The sequence below is a fragment of the Macaca mulatta genome, chromosome 3 (assembly GCF_049350105.2).
Source record: "Macaca mulatta isolate MMU2019108-1 chromosome 3, T2T-MMU8v2.0, whole genome shotgun sequence".
Taxonomy (NCBI): Eukaryota; Metazoa; Chordata; class Mammalia; order Primates; family Cercopithecidae; genus Macaca; species Macaca mulatta.
In genome coordinates this window covers 134,385,908-134,411,135 of record NC_133408.1, presented here as the reverse complement: position 1 = coordinate 134,411,135, position 25,228 = coordinate 134,385,908, and the positions used below count along the sequence as shown (strand labels likewise).

General features: G+C 33.6%; 1 protein-coding gene across 1 annotated transcript in view; it reads right to left on the bottom strand.

Moving 5' to 3' along the window:
• Positions 1-25,228, bottom strand: part of SEMA3D (semaphorin 3D) — a 193,242-nt gene that overhangs the window by 16,548 nt on the left and 151,466 nt on the right. The window contains exons 12-16 of the mRNA XM_028846124.2: positions 24,035-24,179; positions 9,583-9,805; positions 7,431-7,519; positions 5,445-5,486; positions 2,244-2,401 (exon numbers count right to left, since the gene is read on the bottom strand). Coding sequence (XP_028701957.1) covers positions 2,244-2,401; positions 5,445-5,486; positions 7,431-7,519; positions 9,583-9,805; positions 24,035-24,179 — 657 coding nt within the window. The remainder of the gene's footprint in view (positions 1-2,243; positions 2,402-5,444; positions 5,487-7,430; positions 7,520-9,582; positions 9,806-24,034; positions 24,180-25,228) is intronic.

The window sequence follows — 25,228 nt, the reverse complement described above, 5'->3', positions numbered from 1 at the left end:
ATATAATCCTGGTTTTATATAATTAAAATGAGGATAGCTACTCTTGTTTTTTTTTGGTTGTTTTTTGTTTGTTTGTTTGTTTTTGAGACAGAGTTTTGCTTTTGTTGCCCAGGCTGGAGTGCAATGGCGCGATCTCAGCTCACCGTAACCTCCGCCTCCCAGGTTCAAGCGATTCTCCTGCCTCAGTCTCCCTAGTAGCTAGGATTACAGGCATGTGTCACCACGCCCTGCTATTATTATTATTATTATTATTATTTTGTATTTTTAGTAGAGCCAGGGTTTCTCCATGTTGGTCAGGCTAGTCTCGAACTCCCAACCTCAGGTGATCTGCCCGCCTTGGCCTCCCAAAGTGCTGAGATTACAGGCATGAGCCACTGCGCCCGGCCAGTTACTCTCTTTAGGAACTCTCTTTTTAGTCAGTCATTGAGAAATAATAATGTATAAAAGAGTTCAGTCAGTGGATAGGAACATATACACAAATACAAAACACCTTGTCATGGAAAGATTCATTATTGCATAGATTTAATTAAGCAACAAACTAAATACTGTAACTTGAAATAGAATTATAAGTTCAATATGGTATAAAAGACTACCTGTTATTTCTATCTGCTGATGAGTAGCTCAAATTGTTTTTCTGGTAGTTATGATAATAATAATATTAAACAATGGCTTTTGTATTACATCACACATTTTCCTTAAAATAAAGTAGTAACTATTTTATAAAAAAGAAAAAGAAAAACAAACAAACAAAAAAACCCTGCTACATCTAAGTAAGTTCTTACACCCTTACAGCATATTTTCATTTGCTTGGGCTATTTTATTTTGTCACTTCAGAGACCAGAAAAGCACCAATAAACGTTCTGTGATATCTAGAGTGTTCCTTGAGGGTAATGCTGAACAGATGACAACAGATGACAAGATTCATCCATTATACACATCTTTTGGCTCACATGACATTATGTTAGGTAAGGGAAAACATCACAGTGGCATGTCTGAAAGATCAGAGATACAGTCTTGGGAAATACAAGAAGAAAAAATTATGATGGTATAAGGTACAAAAGGTCAAGAATGTTTTTAAATCTTGGCTTCTTAAGGAACAGGGTCAATTCATCACACTGAGGTTTATTACCAACTAATGAGCATTCTTGTTTTTCAGCTTTCCAGGAAAGCATTCCCCAAAGACTATAATGAGTATGTTCTTGGCCAAAAACTATAACAAAATGTGGGTGACTTTTAACTTGTAATTTCTAATAATCATATGTACCCATTTCAATTTAATTCATGGATTTCAGGGAATATAAAATGTTTTCTAATTTTAAGTAATATTTGTTATTGCACTATACATTCAATCCGTAATTTCTTAGAAATCAGAATTAGAGAAATCCATAAAATTCCAAAAAGAAGAAAGTGTACATGTGGTAATGAGACTAGCATGTGCCTGTTAGTTTGAAAACAGACCTAAAAATACATTTGCTTACATTTCACCTACAGGAAAATATACTTTGAATACTTTAGAAAATAATGTTACTATAATTGACATTAAACTAATTAATATAATATATTTAGCTAGCGGCAAGCATATCAATGGACATTCAGATTGTTTGCAGTTATTTTGCTATAAAAATAATGCTGAAATAAACATTCTTGAACATAGAACTTTGTGGTACTTTTGCACATGTGTATATAGAACAAATTCCTAGCTTGGAATTGTTGGCTCAAAATAGCACTATTTCTAAGAACACATAAAGCAATGAACTACAAACAGCAAGGAAAATGTTCGTTGTTTAATTATATGAGTGGCAGAAATTGACCAAGTTATAATTATTAGAGTAAAACTAAAATTATACCAAGTCACTGGGCTACACTGTGGGTTTTATACAATCTGTGCTTGTACCATCATATATATTTATATATTATTTGCAAAACAGTAGGCATCAGTATATGCATATTTAGAAATAAGAAATAGGGAAGGAACAATTATAAAAAAGCCAAAATAGTGAATAAACAATTTATTAAAATTGTTTGACGTTCCATATTTCAGAATTTCAGAGCGTCTGTTTTATCCTCCTTCAAAATTAAATTTTATGTAAAAATATAAAACAACATTTTGATTTCAATATTCCTTCCATAGGCCATGTTTGGTATATATTTTCTCTTTAACTTAAACTATAAGACAAGGCATTAATGTGAGATATTCATCTTGTAGAAAGGAAGGCTTTATACTAACTCAATGTGCCTCTTACCTTTTAGAAGTAGGAGCATATCGAGAGCATGCATTTCCATCCCAGGCACAGTAGGGGTCTCTGGCAAGACAACAGTCTGCACAAGCTTTCCCATAAGTGTCGCATCTGTGCAAGGAGAGCTGAACTAATCCATCTCGGGAACCAATGTACAATTGTTGCTGCAAATCGGGTAAAACAAATGAATTAGAAGCATCTTTCAGACAAGTCTTAAGAATTTTCTTTTCTTGAATATCACATAATACATATAAATCTGTTTCTCTGGGTGTCCTGCCCGTTGTAAACACTTGTACAGAAACATAATGAGGAGTAAAATAAGTCAATCATTTCTATTCTGGTTGGATGATAGTTTGAAGATTTTGATGCTGAAATAGACAGCATTCTACAAGCTTGGCAGTAATTTCAGAAGGTCAAAAACCAGCTGCTAGACAGGAATTAAGATGTCAAATTCTTTCTCAATATTAGAAAATGTACTTTGAGAGATTATGTCCAGCACAGATGCTATAGGCAAAGCTCACGGTCTTCCCAAGACTTCCCATGACTCCTTATATAAGAGATGACTGAAAATAAATTTATAAAGCATTCCCCTGGTTTCAGTTAACCATTTCATTTGTTTCATTTGTTATTGAAGTACTGATCCTTGAAAGAACATGAGTTATTAGTGGGAGAGAGAGTATTTGTTATCATTCTGAAAGAAAGTATTAAACAGGCTTGAGGGATGCCATATCAAAAATGCAAGGCTGCATGATACTGAAAAACCCAGCAAATAAGATCACATTCTCAATATGAGTCCTGAAAGTAATGAATTACTTCCCTTATACATTCTTTTGAGTGTCTGTGGTAGTAGTGGTGGAGGAGGAGGGGTGATAAAAGTGAATAAGCCACAATCTGTGCCAAAGAACTCATGGTCCACTCTAGCGGACCATTTCAAGAGTTAAAGGAGGGAAATCCATGTTAGAAATAGGTATCGGCATAACAACATAGTACTCAACTTACAGAAATATATCTTACACCTCTAGCATCCATTAAACTGTCAATTAAGACTTCCTAGTTGCTAAATGCAATGAACACTGTTTAGTATTTGTTTTACTGAAATTCTCTATACTGTTTGACACTAATGACTATATATTCCTTGAAACTTTCTCCACTTTCTATTCTCCCTTTTTATTTCAGATTAAGACATTTGTCTCCTTTGTGATTTCTTTTTTTGCATTAAATGTTGGGTTTCCCTCTTTTCGCTTCTTATTTATTTACCTTTTATATTGTACAAAAGACTTAGACATATCTTGAAAACAGTATAAATATGAACATAATAACCCCCCTAAATCTATTCCTCCTGCCCTACCTTGGAGAGCAGCACCCTCATCCACCAAGTCATCCAAGACAGAAATCTGGGAGTTGTCTTTGAATCTTCTTTCTCTCACATTCAATCTGTCATCACTTCATTTCCATTCTCTCATACAGAATTTTCTAATCTATTTTGTCTCCTCCCTCTCTACCGCCACTGACTTTGTTTCAGTCCTTATCACTTCTTTCCTGGATTACTTGTAAGTGTCCTATTTCTGCTGGCTTTGATTTTGTTTTCCAACAACCACCACCTCTACCCCAGTACCCAATCTATCTTCCACACTGCCGCACCAGACTGATTTTTCTAAAAAGAAAATCTTATTATAATACCCTTCTGCTTAATCATTAATGTATTTTTGTTTGTTTGTTTTCCTTTTCAATGGCTTTTTTCTTTTTTTTTTCTCTCTTTTTTTGAGCCTGGATCTCACTATGTTGCCCAGACTGGACTTGAGCTCCGGGGCTCAAGGTATCCTCCCACTCTAGGTTCCTGAGTAGCTGGACTACAGGTGAGCATTACCGAAGCATCCAGGGGTTTTCACTGTTTTTAAGATATGCTACTAAACTTCTTAGGAGGATATATAAAGATGTGTCTAATCTTGTTCTGTCTTACTTCTCCAGATTCATTTCTAGCCTTCCTGCCCTTTGAACACACATATGATCCATAACCTAATTGTACACACACTTATTACAATAAGCTATGGTCTCTCACTCTTCACACTTTTGCAAAGATTCTGCCCTTCTGGTTGGCACATGCTCTTCCATTCCATTCTCCTTTTAATATCTGGTTAACTAGGACATCCTTCATAATTCAAGTTGTATGTCTCGTCTTTCAGTTATCTTTCCCTGTTCCTTCTGGCTCCCTTTAGGTCACTTTCTTGTCTCTGTCTCTCTAGTATATACCCTATTATTACTGTGCAGTGTTAGCGTCTTCCTTTGACTCTCAGCTCTACTGTGAGCTTCTGGAGGTTAATGGCGAGCTGTGTTATTCATTCATTTATGTACCCTCCAAGCACCTTAGGCCTTCAATAAATAAATGATAAGTGAATAAACAAATAAATGACAAAGACCTGAAGAAGAAAACTATGTAGATCATTTTCTAAAAAAAATCACTCTGCCATAGGAACTGTAATAGATTAAGACAATTTTAGCAACACCTTGATGTTGAACATGTCATATGGCTTTCTTAAATATTGGGGGTGCAAATAGAAATGATAGTGCAGTCTGAATCTCTTGAATCAATTACAGTTTGGAATATCATCAGAGAGTTATGAAATCATGTTAAAGATTATTACTATTATTATAATTAGTTACCATTTACTTTACACTTGTGTGTCTGCTCTCTGTTTAGAACATTACATGAAGCATCCTCTTTAAACTCCCAACAAACTCTGGAGGTGGATATTGTTTTTCTAACTTCACTGTTGAGGAAATTGATTGTGAGAGTTTGATATTATGTGACATGTTGAAGGTTGACTTTTGGGCTGTTTGTCACCACAGTTCATATTCTAAATCCTAGACTCCCAGATTTAAAACCCTTTATAATGGTTAGGGTTGATATTCTACATGAATGTCTAATGGGCTTGAGAGAAGGACATTCTCATGAGACTAGGAAAGTGAGTTCAGTTTTTAAGATCCAAAGGAAGGGGAGAATGCATCATTCAATTAATGAAATTTAACTCAATTTCTCCCAAGGCAAGGCTGAAACAATGCTCTCTAATGAATTATAAGAGAAACAAATAACATTTTACATTTCTTAAAATTTAACTTCCAATTTCAATGGATTGTTTTCCAAATAAAGTTTGATTCAAGCAGCCCATTGCTTTTGTGGTTAACTTTCACACAAAAGTTAAAAAGTACCTGCTTCAGAGACAATTCCATGTTCAAGATGATCGACGAGTGCTGAAAAAAGAAGTTAAATGTCAATAAAGATAATCATTAACAGGTTTTTATATTAAACAATATGTTGTTTTATCTGATGCCATATATCACTGAAGTAAACATCAAGTCTATTACATAAGGAAAAAAAGTTCTTATTGTTTGCTATTTTCTTCAAAATTTAGTGTTTGTACCTTAACAGAAATGATAAAAATCATTATTTATAGTATCCTGTTAAAGATAAGTGACCTAAATACATAAGAAAATACTCTGCATTGAAAATTGTTCCCAGTTACTCCCAAGTGTTCTTCTTCTAAATCTGCTTATCTTAACGGCTTCCATATAAGTCAAACTAGTGTTGACAAGAACATCTCTGTAATTATTTATTACCTCTTTCTGCTCTTACTTAGATCAGTGGTTCAAAAAGTTGTTTTAAGTAGCAGAGTTTTGAAAAGTTATAGTGCTCCTTGTGGATGACCACATTCTTTACGGAACACTATACAATACTGGTGCAAATGATTTCACGATATGAACTAAGGCTAGTTTTATTTGTAGAAAATATGGCTTGATGCATGCAAGATAAAATCAGAAACATGAACAAAAAAGCTACCAAACGAAAAAGGACAAGATGATTTAAAAAATTTCCATCTACCTATCATCTTTCTGCTATTTTTCATTTAGCACCAGCTCATATTTACTAATTGACAAGGACTACCAGATGTTAAAGTTTAAATAAATATGTTAAAGAAAAAATTTCAGTGAGAAAGTTCTATCAAATAGCATTTTTTTGTTATCAATTTTAAAAACATGGCCAAACATCAAATTATATACATAAAATATATTCAGTTTTTTGTTGTATCTCAATTATACCACAATAAAACTGTTTTTAAAATGAGAAAAGAAAACAAAAGCTGGTCATTATGTAATTTTAACAGAAGAATCCAAGTAATTCTTCTTGACCACTGTCTAACACCATTGAATGAGACTTGTTCTAATGCAACTATGTGTGTTACAGGGACTGTATTTTTGGCCTCTGGGTTCACACTTATATTTGACATCTGGCCTTCCCCTAGGAACCACCCAAGATTTTGTTTTGGTAGACACCAGATAGCAGGTCTTGTTCTTGTTAACTCCTTGACCACTATTATCATCACAATGTAAACAGGATCCTGTGGAACTCAGTATGTTAATTAACTTGAGCACCTCACAGAGGAGGGCTTTATTCTCTTTTAAAGCATTAGATATTGACATGGAAACAATCCGTTTTAATAAACAGTCTCAATAAAAATGTTCTAATAGACAAAGCATATTTTTTAAAAAGTTTCTCTAAGCAAAAAAGTATTTCAAATGTTATTATCAGCAAATAATTGTAAACTTAATTTTACCGAGGATTAACAAAACATGCCACAGTTGAGAGTTACTGTTAAAAGTCAAAGGTATTCATTCTCCAAATCTGGAGAACTATTCTTCTAGATCTACTAACTCTTTTTGGCGGGCGAGAGGAATTTAGCATACATGAAGACTTAGTATCATGCAACCTATATATTTTTTTTAATTTCCTTACAGAAAAGCAGGGACACATGATTTATACACTGGTCTAGTTTTCTCAAATTCAATTGGGGAAAAAATTGAAAAGTAAAATTTATAAAGTAGAAAAGCATCTGGATAGTAAAAGAGCCCCCAGGCTTTCATTTAATGTGGCAATTTGTCTGACTATATGCTTAGAGAATGCAGTAATGAGAGGCAATCCCGGGGGCCCTGAATTCAGCGGTATGCTACAGAGGAAGGTGAGTCCCATTCCTAGTCGCCTATAAAACTTTTTCCACTGCTTCGGGAAAAGAAAACTAAGAAAGCTAATTTCAAAGGCTTCTCTGGGAAACGTGATGATGTATTAAAACAAGGGTGCCCTATAACAAGGGCTACTCAGTTTCAACATCTCTTCTCCTGGAACTCTGGACTAAGTCTTACCTTGAATATCTGCAACTCCTCCAGCACTACCTCTTCCATATTCCACTTTTCCTTTGAAATGCTCACAACTTTGAGGACAGTTCCAATGTCTGAAAAAAAAGCATAACGCATGATCCCATTGTTTCTATCTCAAAAATCAGTGGTAAGCATATTCCCAGAAACCTTCAAATTACTCCCCTCCTCTTTAAATGCCTTACAAAAAAAAGATTAAATGAAACATATATGAAATGAAGTTTAATGTATAAGTTTTGTCCTCCTAAAATATAGCTTTTAGCTAGTAGAACACCCATTTATAGAGAGAATATTAAAGGATGCATATTCAGAGTATATTCTTAACAAAAGTAATATATATAATGTCTAATTTAAATATTGTTTGAAATGTTAACAAGGGTAGAGTAAATGTTTTGAACCTTAACTTAAAACGTTAACAATACATTAAAATAACAAGTTCTCTCTCTTCCTTCCATGTAATATATATTTATTTAATAGTTATTATATCCAGTTCATGGAAGACAGATATATATTCTTTTAATAACATTGCCAAATGAACAAAAAAATTCATTGCAGCTATCTGAGGGAAACTGTAGCTCACTCTTCAAATGTATTCCATCTTCAGAATCATTATTAATAGATGAGAAATGGAAGATTTGTTTAAAATTATTTAACGTCAACTTAATACAAGGTTGATAATGCAAACCAAAAATTGACCTTTAAAAGAGGTATCTTAAATACATCATCTTACATTGAAATTCCATGAGGTGTAAGGTTAGTATAGAAAGAAAATTAAAAGAAGAGTTTAGAAAAAGAAAAAACAATCCCACTTTAATTTATACAATATAGGCATTTTTAAACTTCTGAGCACTGGTGTTGGAGTATAGTAACGTATATAGTAAAGATCCTGTTTGCACAAAATAGTCTGAATTATGTAATTGTTTTTAAATAACTCTGGGAATTTTGAAGAATTTTAAATGTACATTTTTCCAAATATCAAAATTAAAAGCCTATCTTAGCAGGTCTAGAATTTTCTCAGTAAAGGTTAGATAGTACCACCTAGTGGCTAAATGACGTTCATTGCAGTGAATTGCTGAAGACCTAGTTTTGGGTGGAGGGTGCAAATTAAGTGTCAAACTTGTGGGAATTAATAGCAACTAATTAATTCTACTTTTGACTCTTTAACTTCTATCTCTGTTGTCTTGGGAATATCCCTTATTTTTCTGGTTTGTGGAATTGCCATCTGGAAAATAATCAGGTTTGACAATCGATGACAAAAGTCCTGCGAGTCCGTCACACACATACTTCCTAATAAACCTAACTTCTATAAGACCCATAATTTTTTAAAATAAAATTATTCTAAAATTGTTTTGAACTCTTAAATATCTATTCTAATAAAAAGTTTTGTTTCTTGAAAATTCTTAATTTTTAATCTTTATGAAATGCTTGATCCATTAAGTTATATAACATGATATGGAATACAGTGCTTTTGTTTTAATGATACATGTTATTTTTACTGCCATTAGACTTTCCATGACATTATTAGTTAATACTTTTACCTTTTTTGAGATTAAATTTTTCTTTTCATAAAAACATTTTAATCATTTCATAGTTATTGAGTTGACATGCAAAGGAAAATACAATGGGCTTAAAAACCAAGTCTATGAAATACATTTTAATGCACAAAATTCAAGAAGAAAGATAATCTCCAAGAACTTTCTATTTAAAGACCTTCACAAAGTAATGCTTAATGTTTTCGAAAATCTATCTTAAGTCAACTAAGTTAGTGATTCTCAAAATCAGGTGAAGGAATCTTTTGGGCATATACTTGTAAAGAGAGGGAAAGGCAAAGTTTGAAAATAAAAATTGCTTTGCCCTACCTGTTTAATTTTAGTTCAAAATCATTCAACAAATATGTATTGAGCATGTAAGGTAGAGCAGGCACATTGCTGTCAAATACATTTTGAAATCTCAAATATGAAGTTCGGAGATATTTATGATTATCAATTAAAAGCTACATAATTTTAAGAAATGTTGACAAGGTTTTATCTAATAATTACTCATTTTGATTTTGAACAATAAATATTTTTGAAGTTTTTCTTCTCTTTGTCTAATAATGAAAAATTCCTTTTGAAAAAATCCTAATCCAGTTTTAGCTTACCTGTCCCAAGAAACATTACATCGTACTGGCCATCTTCTGCAGTGACATGATCCACCACTATCTGTGTCAGTCTGTAATCCACATTGATTCTCTTGAATGTTGGTCCTCCTGCAACTGGGTATATGGACTTATACATCACAGAGTGCCGCTTTATGAAACTGATGACATCATCTGGAAAATCTCGGGTGGATTTAATCAGTGGGTCATAGGTTTTGCTTGGACACTGAAAATAAATGTGGAGAAAAGTAAAGACATTGTTTATGCACCTGAGAAGTTCACACTTATTTCCAACAAAGCTTGTATAGCTTATCATCAATAGTATTAAATGAATGGACAACAGAGTCAATATGGAATCATTTGTACTTGTAAATAAATGCAGTGTGCCTCCAATAAATGTAAACCCAGTTTTCTCCTTCAAAAATTTTCTAAATTATATCTGCATTTTTTAACGTTTCCATAGTGAATTATTTTCTTATGAAGATTATTTCTTCTGAAGATTGTTTCTAATGAAGATATTTGAAATCTAACTTGAAATAACTGTTAAGAAACTGATCTATAAACATGAGAACATGTGGAAAGCCATTATTTTCAATTTCCTTTGAGTAATTTATAATTTCGGTTCAAATGAAACCATGTTTAATTAAAAAATAAAAAAGGAACAAATAAACAGTTCACAAAAATTAATTTCAAAGTATTTAATAGCTTGAAATTGTAATTATGTAGTTTCTTTTATAATTAGTGTGAAGATTGCACTTCGAACAATTCAACAGCTCTTCTCCTAAAGAGTCTGCGAAGAAACCCTTACGGAATTTTATACTTCTGTCTAAAATTGACTTATGCGCCTTTCAGCATCCACTAAATCAATAGTTAGCATGACCTGCCCCCTGGTGGTAAGAGTAAAAAGTTCAAAATGGTCCAAATCAAATGAATTTTATGTGCCTTTAGCCAAAAAATAAAGGGGAAAAAACACTTTATGATTAGACTTTTTTTTTTTCCAGAAAATATCACCTCTCCCACATCCTAAGTCTATTTTATGTTTAAACATATTGCAATTTAGGAAGGTACCTCATATAGAACGGTTCTGTTATAATATTTGAATTCCTAATGGACTAATGCATTCTTTTGGAGTGGAAAACTTTAGTCAATTAATGCAGTCATGGAGAATAAAATGACTGACAGTAAGGAAAGGTTTTTTTTTTTTTTTTTTTTTTTTTTAAATGGTGCCTTTCCTTTATTTCAGTTTTTAGAGAAATTGGAAACAGTCTCCATGGAACTGAACCATTTATACTTGGCACTAATCAGAATCATGCCAAGGCTCCAAAAACATAATGTATTCATATCAAATATTCAAGAGTGTCATTCTTAGGGAGCTGAAGATACTAGAACTAGTTCCAATATTTGACTTTGACCCCAAATTTTATGCCAATAAAATAATAGTGACTCATTATGAATTAAAAGAAATATCAAAGAGGTTTTACTAAAAGTCTGTTAATGTTTTCCTGTAAATACCTTAAGAATATCTTTAACAAAAATTTTCAATGTCTGGTATTAAGAAACTGATACTTTCTTGATATTTACTTATTTGTCCCAGGTCTGCATCAGAGAGCTTAGAAATGTTCTAGAATATTAGCCACTTTGCATTTACTTAACACACTCTTAACTGGATGTCGTTCTAAAGATCTAAGTCTGCAGGTTCAATCATTATTTCCAGCACTTAACCTTCAGCCAAGCGGAATCCGTCAACTCGATAATGGAAGAGCCCTGCATTAAGCAGATTAAGCAGGGACTCAAAATGGATATGGAGCTCAAATGATACAAAGCTCTTGTCCAATTATAGGCTGCGTGTTTGAGGCTCAGTCAAAGACGATTCATAGCAGGCTTATAATGCCTGCGGTTCAATCTGGTTGGTGTATCATTAGAATCAAAGCCAGAGCAAGATTTTGCTTGCACACAATTTTTAAAAAGCCCTCCAACTTAAGAAAAAAATCACTTTTGACTTTGCGGCTGTAGTTGTGCAGTAGCCAAAGTTTTCAAAGAAATAATATCATGACATTCAAGCCATAGTTTTTGATATCAAATTGTTAAATAATTAGAAATTTTAATGTAAGAAAGTATAGCTGAATGAAAATATAAACATTTAGGAAAAAATAAATATTAATTTTCCTCATTGCTCTGACAAAAAAGGTTTAAGTGTAATAAAATCTAAGGGGAAAAAAAGGGAAGGAAAACCTGGTTTCTATTGACTATAAAATGATCTTTGAAAATATGTATTTTTTCTTATGGCAGCTTTTCCTCATGGCATGTTGCCAGTGTTTGGATAAGATCTTTATCCTCTCAATTGCTATGCGTGATATCTCAGGTCTGCGTCTCCACTATGCTTGCACAAACGAAAATGATTTGGTAGAGTTACTCTCTGAGGTTTAGGATAGTACAGTTTGAATTAAATATTGTTATTTTAGTACATTCAAACCCGGGAAATTTTTGCTTTGATATCATATAGCTGTGCTGCACACAGATCTAAAAATAACGAGATGCCAAGCAATGTATGTAGGTAAGAGTAAAGTAGGAAAGAAAAATTCCATAAAGGCAAAGAGACAGTGTAGGGAAATGCTACATCTAAAGCAGATGGTCATTCATATTCAGTTATTTTCCTTTAACAAATTCTAGAAAATTCTCCTATGGCAGCTATACATCTCAGGTATTAGAAATCTAGTGGGTTTTTCTCTGTATGTACGTACTTTTAATTTCTCGGTATTAACACAGCCCACCTGAACATACCATAGGCGGCCATTTATTTCTGCCTTCAGTTTTCTTACATTTGCCAGTTTAGCTACTAGGAGTGTAGGAAATAAATCAGGAAATGTATCTGTGTCTCTACCCACTGTTGTAAAATACTCAAAGACAGTATTCTTCTCTTGTGCTGGAAATTTTAATACCAGAGCAAAAGAAGAAGAGAAAATAGAACATGCCTAGACATACCCTGAGATGAAAGGGAAAACCCGACAGCAACAAGCCCTGGTTCAGGGCCTATCTCCCATGGCTGGCTGCCACAGCTGGCTAGGTGTGATCATGTTATGCTTGGCAAGTCCGTGTGTTTGTCTAGGGCCTTTAGTAGTGGAGTGGGAAGCAATGGATAAGAGGAGAAAAATGGATTTTATCCAATGAGAGAACTTTTCCCCTTGGCAAGACCCCAGATAGCTGCCAAAGGATTTTTCTCCCTGCAGCTTCAGGCTATTCTCTACAGGTTGCAGTTTCCTTTTAAACAAATCAGAGGAATGACTAACGTTGAGGGAAGACATAGCAAAGGAAAGACAGAACTAGGCTTTCGTTTTCAGAAGCTTGAGTTTTATTTATAGAGTAAAAATGCAAATGTAACAGTTGCCATCTTATCCCCCTGCTTATTCATCGAAGAGTCAATCTACAACAGATAAGGGCAAGGAAAGATCCTATATTAAACATCAGAGACAAAGAGGCCTGGGGCAAACATATAGAGGTAAATTTCTGTCCTTCCCTCTCCCTCTCTTTCTCTTTAAGGTTCCCTTTCTCTTAGAGGAATTTCTATGCCAGAAAAAGCAAAACACTATTGAACACAGTAAATAGCCTGGGATTTGAAGAACTTAATTTTAAAAGCAAATTACTTGCCCTCTGGAAAATAAAGCTGAAGCCAGTTGGAAAGGTCAATTCCTGTTGGAAGCCTCTTGACTATCTCCATTTTAGGGAAAAATGGCCTACACACAGTTAAAGGGAAATGACAGTGATATATGATACATCTCCTTTAGTGTCATCTGTTTTAGGAATCTGGACTCAGAATGTCCACAGTCTAGTCCTGCCTCTGCTTCTCCCTTCTAGAACCAAAACCAGGACTGAATGAACAGAACTAGAGATATCCTCAGTAATTTAGAGAGATGATAAAGTAATTGTTATCCAATAAGTGGAAGGTAATGGAGTGAACAAATATTAAAGAGAAAATAAAACTGTGAATTCAATATGCTAGAGAGACATGAGTGAGCTACTGATGCCTAAAATGAGATATCCCCAAAAGTTTTCTGCAGACTTTGAATTAATTAGGAAAGACTTGCTTAAATGAAACAAACAATAACAATAAGATGTTAGCTACATTCCTCAGGCACACAAATGGGAAGATAGTGTGAGACACTATGAGAGAATTCTTGCATCATACTCTGTAGTTTTCAGTGTCCTTTGGAAAGACTATTATAGTCCAACACTAGACAAATTAATAGAAAGTTCTGGATATTATTTTGAATTACATTTTTTTTTTGTTTTGGTAAGTTACACTTATCTTTGAAAGTCAACTGTAAAACATGTCTTTAAAAACTCTTACTTAATAGGATCAGCAAAGTTTACAATTAAAATCTAATGTATGAGGTTAAGAAATACATATATTCTGAGAAACATCAGCTCTTTAGGAAAAGAATGTATTTAGAATCATGCTGAAGCTTAAGTAAAATAGTTTAGGTGGAGCAGGAAGAGAAAACAGGGTAGCTAAAGAGTTTTGACTTGTGGAATCCATGGTTACCTCAAACCCTTGCTGTTGAGAAGATCAACCAAGGTAAAAGTTGGAATTTCTAAGCAATATTCCAGTTCTAGTTGAAGAACACATTATGTACTTCAAGTCCACTATGAAATCCCAATTGTTGATATTATGTGTTATTATCCTATGATCCATCTTCTCCAAGGTTTGCTTTTGTAAAGCAAAATCAGAAACCAAGCTCAGGCATGGCAGTGATGCCTTGATATGTTAGAGTGAAAAAGACCTTTCTACAACAGAAGGGTATGCCAGGACCCAGAGATGGTTCATGGTAGTGCATCTGTAAGATGAATTTTTCAGTGGATCCAGAATCAAAAGAACTTCATAATTTCTCAATGACTCTTACAATGTTAGAAAGTCTAATGATTTGATGGGAAATAAATGATTGTCAGACATATCTACACCTATATGTCAAGTTTGAAGGTTTTATCATATAGCAAAAAAGAGGAACAATAAAGGTCCTACAGCAAAAGAGGAAAGTTTTAGCATTTATATTTGATTTTCTCTAGTGAAAACCAACGTGAGTTGTACATGATGGGGCCTTTTTTTTTAGACAAAGATTTGAAATCTTGCAGAAGGGGACATATTTCATTATTTTACATTGGTGGTAGTTGAAAAAATATATTTTTTTCTTAATAGAGTTTTACAGAATATTCTTAGTCAAATTTTGTTAATCAAGATTTATAGGGTATTTTATTTTCTCACTGAAAGGACATATATTCAGAAGAAAAACCATGGAAGACAATTAGCAGGAAGAAGGACGTTAGCTTAGTGTTTTTGATGTTTTATGTGACTTAATGTTTGTTTTCTCAACATAAAAGAGTATTAAACAAGGGTTTCATTGAACACAGCGGCAGCTTTTAGGGTTCCTGTGTCTCACTTTGCAATCTGAGCTGAGTGTGCACACAAACAACAAATTGCAGGCTCACGGACCTGCAATTGGTATTGATCTTGGCACCACCTACTATTGTATGGGTGTTTTCCAGCAAGGAAAAGTAGAGATAACTTCCAATGATCAGGGAAACCAAACCATGCCAAGCTATGTCACCTTTACAAATGCCAAACAATTGATTGGTGATACTCCAAATAATCAAGTTCCAATGAACCGTGCCAGCATGACTTTTGACGCCAAATGCCTGACTGGATGTGATTTGGATGATGCCATTATCCAGTGTGATATGACCCCCTGGCCTTTCACGGTGGTAAATGATGCTGGCAGGCCCAAGGTCCAAGTAGAGTACAAGAGAGAGACAAAAAGCTGCTACCCAGAAGAGGTGTCTTCTATGGTTCTGACAAAGATGAAGGAAATTGCAAAAGTTTACCTTGGGAAGACTGTTACCAATGCTGTGCCAGCTTACTTTAATGACTTTAATGACTCTTAGCATCAGGACTATCAAAGATGTTGGAACTATAGCTGGTCTCAATGTACTTGGAATTATCAATGAGCCAATTGTTGCTGCTATTGCTTACAGTTTAGAGGAAAAGGTTGGAGATGAAAGAAACATGCTAATCTTTGACCTGGGAGGTGGTGTTTTTGATCCTCACTATGGAGGATGGAATCTCTGAGGCCAAATCTACAGCCAGAGACACCTACTTAGGTGGAGAGTACTTTCACAACTGAATTGTTAACCATTTTACTGGTGAGTTCAAGTGCACACATGGAAGGACATCAGTGAGAGCAAGAGAGCTGTCCGGTGCCTCCGTACTGCTTGTGAACGTGCTAAGCATACTCTCTTTCAGCACCGAAACCAGTACTGAGATCAATTATCTTCATGAAGGAATCAACTTCTGTATCTCCATTAACTGTGCCCAATTTGAAGAACTGAATGCTGAGCCTGTTCTGTTGTCCTCTAGATCCCACAGAGAAATCCATTTGAGATGCCAAACTAGACAAACCACAGATTCCTGATATTGTCCTGGTTGGTGGTCCTAATTGTATCCCCACAATTTAGTAGCTTCTCCAAGGCATCTTCAATGGAAAAGAACTGAATGAGCGTATCATTTGATGAAGCTGTTGCTTATGATGCAGCTGTCCTATCTGGAGACATCTCAAAATGTTCAAGATTTTCTGTTTTTGGATGTCACTCCTCTTTCACTTGATATTAAGACTGCTGATGGAGTCATGACTGTCCTCATTAAGTGTGATACTACCATTCCTACCAGGCAGACACAGACCTTCACTGCCTACTCTGACAAGCCTAGCATGTCATTACCAAGGATAAAAAACTTGTTTGGCAAGTTTGAGCTCACAGGCATACCTCCTGCACCCCTTGGTGTTCATCAGATTGAAGTTACCTTTGATATTGATGCCAAGGGCATCCTCAATGTCTACTATCACTGATGACAAGGGCCATTTGAGCATGGAAAACATTGAGCCTATGTTCCAGGAAACTAAGAAATACAAAGCTGAAGATGAGAAGCAGAGGGACAAGGTGTCATCCAAAAATTCACTTGATTCCTATGTGTTCAACATGAAAGCAACTGTTGAAGATGAGAAACTTCAAGTCAAGATTAACAGTGAGCACAAAAAGTAGATTCTTAGCAAGTGCCATGAAATTATCAACTGACTTGATAAGAATCAGACTGCAGAGAAGAAAGAATTTGAACATGCACAGCAAGAGCTGGAGAAGTCTGCAAGTCCATCACAAACAAACTGGACTAGAGTGCAGAAGGCATGCTAGGAGGAATGTCAGGGGGATTTCCTGGTGGTAGAGCTCCTGCCTCTGGTGGTGATTTTCAGGGCCCACCACTGAAGAGGTTGATTAAGCTAACCCAAGTATAGATGAAGCATTGTTCTACACAGTTAAAGCACCGAAGAACCCAAATTTGCTGCAAATTCTATGGCAGTTTTAAGGTCAAGTTGCTATAATAAATTAGTGGGCATTCTCAATGCTTGAATATGGAACATGTGCACAAGGAAAGGAAATAACATTGCACTTTATAAACATTGTATTGTAAGTGGAATGTCTTAAACAAAACTGTATTTAAAGTTGGTATCAAAAAAAGATTAAACAAAAGAAAACTAACCACAACCTCCACCCCTGAATAAAAAAAAAAAGATTTTGAGCTGAAAATGAGCATTTACTTAGTGTCTCTAGTGTTGGATAGTGGAAGAGGCAATGCTGGCGTGAGAAGTCCAGTCTCTAGGTTTTCTATCCAGGATGTTTCTTACCATGTTATGATGTTCCTTAAATATGGCTTTGTTTCAAATTTTTGAACCAATAAATTTTCAGGAATCCTTAGAATCACCATTTTTCACCACCTATTTTTTTTAAACTATGTAGATACAAAAAAGTAAAAATAAAAGGCTTTTCTCATGGTTGAGCTATTAATAGAAATTATCATGCCTTTATGTTCATCAGCATCCACATAGTAAAACGAACTTATGAAATATTTAAAAAATACTTATAACTACCTCCTTTTATTTCCTACCAAAAAATGGAGACTTAGTTGGGAAATTCATGTGTAAACTTTTATCTGTAAAAGTAAAACTAAAACAACTAACATTTAACACAATAACAATTTGGGAGTAAATAGAATTTAAAAAGGAATTGTTATTTTTACAAAATCAAACATTTAGTAGTTGTTTAAAAATGGTGGCAAAAGGATTCAAGAAAAGTAAAACATGCATTCTTTTTGATAAGGGAATGGTTTAAAACTGAAACTCACTTTTGAGCAAACATTTATTAATACTTTACATTTACACATAAATCTAAAAAATACCTTGACAACACAAAATAAAACTGCAGAGTACATCAGTTATAAAAAATCAACTATCAAATTGGAAATTTTCTGCCTTTACAAATCTTTCTTACATTCTGGGTTTTCTAGTAGTTTGTTATTTTGGGTTGGATTCAATTTGGTTTCTGTCTCTGACCTGTATGATTGATTCACTGTATCATGGACCCTTTAATATTTTATTTCACTTGGAACTTCCTATTACCAAGACCCGGCAGGTCAATAATGATTGAAAAAATCCTCCTGAACAAAATATGGCTTGTTCAAATATTCTATCTGGACAGCAGAGGGCGGAAGAATCACTTGAAGTGAAGGCATTCTGTAATATATCCTTTTGCATCCTTGCATTTCTAGGCTTATTAACATTGCAGAGCAGTGATGTCACGGTTAAGCTAGGAGTTTAAGTTTGACTTTTTGTCAAAGAAGTACAGCATTCTGTCAAAACCAAAAACTTAAAGTAAGCATGGCACACTGCAAGTTGTAGTGTTTATTTAACTGAGTGATAATGTCAACAGAAGTAACTACTGGGAGAACAACTTAGAATTCAATCTTAATAGCAATACAGCTGCAGAAAATGTAAAAACAAATTTTTTTAAAGTAATCTATGTTAAAGCTTTAACTTAAGTGTAATACAGCTTTTAGTAAAGGTTCTAACAATTTCATAGAAAGCAAATTATTCAGCAATACTTTTATTAAAGTAAGATGTGTTCCTCTGAATTGCAGTAAGATAAATAAGTGTAATAAGGTTTCAAAATTCATTATTATTTGTGCAGAGAATAGACAAATCTCTGGAAAAAATAGCATAAGGTTCTGTTTGGTTGTTCATTTGTTATCATTTTGAAGGTAGAACAAAAGGTGGGTTAATGGCTTTTGATTTGGAGTTAAGTAGAGTAAGTTTAATTCCAGTTATAACAATCCATAAGCTGTGAGATCATGAACATATGTTTACCCTCACTGGGCTTGTTTCTTATCTATAAAATTGGGATAATAATACCTATGTGTTTGTTTTAAGAATGTAGTGAGATAACAAATAAGGGCTTATCAGAGTGTCTGGATCGCAAGGAGTGTTAAATCATGACTTTGATCAAAATATGCTGGATATTTAGAGAAACAGAATCATAACTTCATGTAAACAAAAATTACTGAAATTGGGCTGCTTTTAGAAAACAAATAATAAAGAATGCCAGGAGATAATGTAAAATTCAATGCAGCTAATTTTAGGTGGGACATTTGGCAGTATATCAGTGAGATATGTATTAGGAAATAAGTGCATATTAGATAATATTAATGAATAGAGAGAGAAGATTGATCAGAAAATTCAACATCCCTCTTCATTCTGCTGTTTTTCGCAATATGATATTGGTAAAGTTATTTAATTATTCTGGATATTAATTCCCTCCCCTGTAAAATGAGGGTGAATTATGTGGTCTTTATCATTCACTTCAGTTCTTACATTCTCAAATTTTATAAGCATAGTTACCTGATATGCTGTGAAATATAATTTCAATGATTTTATGTGTAGTGTTATTAATGGTAAAGTTAGTTTCTGTAAAGTGTATTTGTATAACAGATTTTCACATCACATACATGATGCTCCTAAATTCAACATCAGTATTCTAAATATAAGACATAACGTAGAAAAGCAGACTAATAGCATTTAATGCTAATAGAAAACAAGATGTTGTAAAAATGACTGAAGAAGCAATGAAGTAAAAGGCTACCTATCTATGCATGATTTTAGACTTTTCAAATTTGGTCACAGTGATTTCAAAGAGAATACATAAGTAACTAGTTATTTGGAAATAGCTGATGTCCTTAGCTACCACAGATTTCTATATAAAGTCCGCAAATATGTTAGTAGAAATGATTGTCACTATTCTAACACAGAACCAATTGGATAGGGTTGATCAATAAAAATATTTTAAAATACCTCAATATTGTTAGTCTCATACTAATAAATTTATATTATGTGGTTTCTACTTATCTAAAGAGAGCATAGATATAACAGTTTAATTCAGTACAACAAAAAGAAAATCCTCCTTCCTTTAACCACGCCTGTAAAAATAAATAAATAAATTTTGACAGTAACTGGCATGTTTAAAATCTCTCTGTTCTATAAAGGGACATAATATTTGATGAAAGAGAGTTTTCTCGGTGGAGTCTTCCAGAGGGAGACTTGGTCTTTCTGTCTCTATAACCGATTATGACCTTAATAGAGGCTACGGTGGAAAGATTCATTATTAGGCATGGTTCTCAGAGCTCAACTTCAGGTGCAAATGCTTTTACATATTTTTAAAGGCATAGAAATTGTCTGATAAATATTAATGTTGAGAAAAAATTGAGTAACAACTCTCTTAAATGACCCTTCTTTAGTCCTAATAATGCTTTTGTTTTCTCAAGTTGTTAGAAAGGAAAAAATAAGTATTTATTTGATGGTTTAGATACAGGCTATTTGCTAAATAATTTTGAACTTTCAAGACAATTTCTTACAGCATAAAGACTGTATTCTGAGTAGCCAGCAGAAGAGACCACTATGTTGAACATAATTTGGTGTTTCTTTTCTCATCAATGAAAGACACTCCTCACTGACATTTTTGTTTTCCTACTTTTGGGGAGTCATTTACTCATATTTCAGAGAAGTGTATGTGTACTTATGAGGACAGTCATGTAAAACGGGAGTTCTCTTTAAGCTTTGCATGACATTCACAGCTGTTCTAGGCAGCAGCAGGGAAAGCGGTGACAACCACCACTTGTAAAGCATCTTAACTTACACTCGAGTTGGAAAATAATGTAACCGTGATGCATCAGCATGTAGTCATTTTGATAATTATTTTCTATTTCTGAGTATTATAGGACTCAATGTCTACATATGCAAATAATTTGTTATTGTTGTAATAAATGTGAATAGTTTCAGCTTCCAATTCATTCTCCTATGATATCTAGATAATTGAAAAAAAAAATGGCCTGAATGGTGACAGTCTTTATTAAAAACAAATAAAAACAAAAACAACCCAAAGCCAAAAAGCTCATGTAGTAAGAGAAGGCTCAGAATGTGACAGTCTATAATATGTAACCCCGAAGTATTAATACCGTAAAATTTACCCAGCTAGAGCCGTTTCCCAATTTTAATCACACACACACACACACACACACACACACACACACACACACACACTCTCCTATGGAAGGTTAAAAATTTTAATTTAACATTTTTATAGTGCAATATCATAGTATAAAAACTAATAACTGGGACTTAGAGTAAGAACAATGACCTTGAATCACAGTAGAAACCAAGAATTTGGAGCTTGGGGTTGAAACCCAGTCCTATTACTAATTAGCTTTGTGATCCTGAGCAAGTTACTGTATCTGTCTGTGCCTGACATTCCTCATCTGCATAGTGGAATTAATGATAATAGCATGTGTTTCATGGGATTATGATCAGTATTAAGGAAGTTAATATTTGTAAAACATCTAGAAGAATATCCCCATATCCTAAGTGCTATATTACTGTTCAAATATAAGTAAATGAAACTAGCAAGTACAGCTATGATATTCAATGAATAAAAAATAGTTAAAAAAGAGAATGACCTAGGCCAGGTCCAGTGGCTCATGCCTGTAATCCCAGGACTTTGGGAGGATGAGGCAGGCAGATCATCTGTGGTCAGGAGTTCGAGACCAGCCTGGCCAACATGGTGAAACACAGTCTTTATTAAAAATACAAAAATTACAGGTGTGGTAGTGCACACCTGTAATCCTAGCTACTCTGGAGGCCTAGGTAGGAGAATTGCTTGAATCCGGGAGGAGGAGGTTGCAGTGAGCCGAGATTGCACCACTGCACTTCAGCCTGGGCAACAGAGCAAGACTCTGACAAAAAAAAGAAAAGAATAACCTAATTAAAAATTGGGCTAAGTACTTGAATAGACATTTCTCCAGAGAAGACATATGAATGGCCAATGGATACGTGAAAATTGTTCATCACTAATCATCAGTGATATTGAAAACAAAACCACAATGAGATATCACTTCACATCTGTCAGGATGGATAATATGGATAATATCATAAAAACAAAAGGTGAGTATTAAGGAGGATGTGGGGAAATTGGAACCCTTGCACACTGTTAGTGGTAATGCAAAATGGTACTACCACTATAGAAAACAGTGTGGCAGTTCTTCAAAAAATTAAAAATAGAACTACTACATGATGCAGCAATCCTGCTTCAGGATATTTATCTAAAATAATCAAAATTCAGATATCAAAGATATATGAAATATTATCACTCTTAGATAACTGCAGCATTATTCACAATTGCCAAGACATGGAAACAACCTAAATGTCTGTCAATAGATGAATGGATAAAGAAAATTTATGGTTGGGGTGTGTGTGTGTGTGTGTGTGTGTGTGTGTTTGCGCGTTATATGTATACAATATATCTGGGATTATATATTATATATCTATATACATATGACACTTGTATCATATATATAAATGTATATATGATACATGATACATTTAGACATTCACACATCATACATATATTTATATATGATATATGCATCATATATGTATATATCTATATACATGTGATACATATATATCTCTATATGTGCATATAGAGATATATATATGGGATGTGTGTGTGTGTATATGCATAAAATGGGACTGCATTCATCCTTGAAAAACAAGGAAATTCTACATACACTATGCAACAACATGAATAAATCTTAAGGACGTTATGTTGAGTGAAATAAGCCATTTGCAGAGAAATAAACACTGCATGATTCCACTTATATAAGGTATCCATAATAGTCAAAATAATAGAATCAAAAAGCAGAATGGTGGTTTCCAAGGGCTAGGAGGGAGCAAAACGGGAAGTTACCAATCAGTGGATATAAAGTTTCTGTTAGTTAAGAGAAACAAGCATTAGAGATCTGCTGTACAACATTGTATCTATACTCAATAATAATGGCTGGTAAATTTAAAAATTTAAGGGGATAGGCCTCATGTTAAATGTTCTTATCACAATATTAAAAAGTGAGAAAATTAAAAAATGACTCCTGAAAATCATGCTATTATTTAAAAAAAAAAAACACGCTTTCACAAACATCGTTATTACTTTATAATCAAGTCAGAAACTATCCTTGAAACAAATTTATATTGAGGAATTATTAAGGGGAAAATAGAGATGGTTGTATAGTATGCTTCCCAAATTTAATTAAGTTATATAACAGGAAGATGGAAACAGAATTCAGAAAGCATATCTACCAGCTGGTTCTCCTTTAAGAATGAACATATGAAAAGATAATATTCAGTAAAACTTGAGGAGTTAAGTCAATATTTTTTCTCAGATATTTTGGTAATCATTTTATACCTCTTGGTTGTAATATTCAGAATAAATCCAAAATGAAAAAACACATTTTTCCTCTAATATTAGGTCAATAAATAATCCTGATGTTAACATAACTTAAACTGTCATAGTAATATCAACAAACGTTTTAAAAATCCTTTTACTTAAAATGCATATAACAGCATTTTGAACTGCAGTTGTTTTTTGTTTTAAACAACTGTATAAACTTTAAAATACATTCTTACATCATTTGTGCTTTAAACATGATTTATACTATTTGAAAAAAAATTTTGACTGAGGGTTGTCTAAAATTCCTTTCCCATTTAAAAAATGCATGTTATTCTAAGGTACAATTAAGTAAAGAAAAGATAAATGCATACCAAAAAAGAGATAAATTAAGTGAACCATTATGATATGGTCTTTTCAAAGTAGAAGTGGGGATTAGAAGACTAGAGCTATCTGCAGAGCTGTATGTGAGAAATAATACTTCTTTGACATTTCCATCTAATTTAGAATAGCTGTCATTCTAGATAACTAAATCTTTCCAGTGATTCTATAAACATAAACATGCTGGGGATAAGCTCCATATTGTCAGCATGGTTACATCCTTATGACATAGTCCATTGTTTCTCAAAGTAACTAAAATTCTTAGTGAAATGTTAAATTTAAATGAAGGATGAAAATGCTAATACATCACTGCAAATAAATAATGGTTATTACAGCACACGTGGCTCTGGTGAATAGCAGAATTTATCACAATTAAATTAGGAATTAAATATGAGCTTAGGAAAATAATTTGATTATTAGGTTGGATACATACTGTACCAGGCCGTGGATAAGGAATTCTCCCATCATACTGCACCCAACGATGGTCTGCACTTTCCTTATGAGCATACGGACCATTAAAAACGGCTCTGATGTCAGCCATGCTATACACACAAACAGCAGAGCCTTTGAAGATGGAGCTGAAAAAATAAGCGACATCATTCAATCATTCACTGATGAATTCAATAAACATTGATTGAGCACATACTACCAGCAGGTGCTGTGGACAAAATTTACTTAGCACATTAAATTTGACGAGCACTGTAGACACAATGTACCTATGTCCTCAAGTGGCTTATAGCCAAACAATTCTAAACAAGGTGCAATAATAACTCCATTGCCAGTAAATATGGTAAGCAAAGTAGAACATGCATGGGTACCCAGTATTGGGCTGCCAACTAAGTTTTCAGGGAGGAGGTGTCATCTAAATTGACACCTAATAGATAAACAGAAATTATCTAAAACAAACCCTGGAGGATAAAGAGGAATATATGCATGAAAGATTGTTATATTTTTCTATATGTTCTTCTATTTTATTTAAAGTTATCATAGTGTAATGCATTTCAAAGAGCTTACAAAATAAAAAAGTGATATTATTTATTTTAAAAATAATTATTTAAATATTTTAATAATAATACTCTCATTTGTTTTCTTACAATGAATGAATATCTATAAACATTATTTGCTAAATTACTTATATGATTTTTATTAAACTGATTTTAAAATGTTGAAACAATCTTTTTCTTTTTGGTCCTCCTTAAATTTATGAGTTTATGTATTACAGCAGCTCATCTGATACTTAAAGTAATTAAAATTACGCAGGATTAGAGAAAGTATTAAGAGGCAAAAAACTCCATAGGAATGTTTTCAAATTTTTGCAAACTAATAAAAATGAACACTAATCAGATGTCTTTTTATTTTGCTTTATTTCTAGAAATTAAAAGATACTTTGAGTTGAAAACTTTTAATCATTCCCATTTTCAAAAATGAGATCACCCTTTATGATCTAAGAAATATATTAAACATCTTAGCATTAACAAGCTAATGATTCTCTAGCATGGAAACTCAATTATTAATATTCTTGGAGTGACATTAATGGGAACCTTTAGAGAGGTAACAGTAAATAGGTAGGTGGGAGAAAAGTAGCTGCTGAGAATAGAGGTGGTGTTGCCACAAAAATCACAGAACC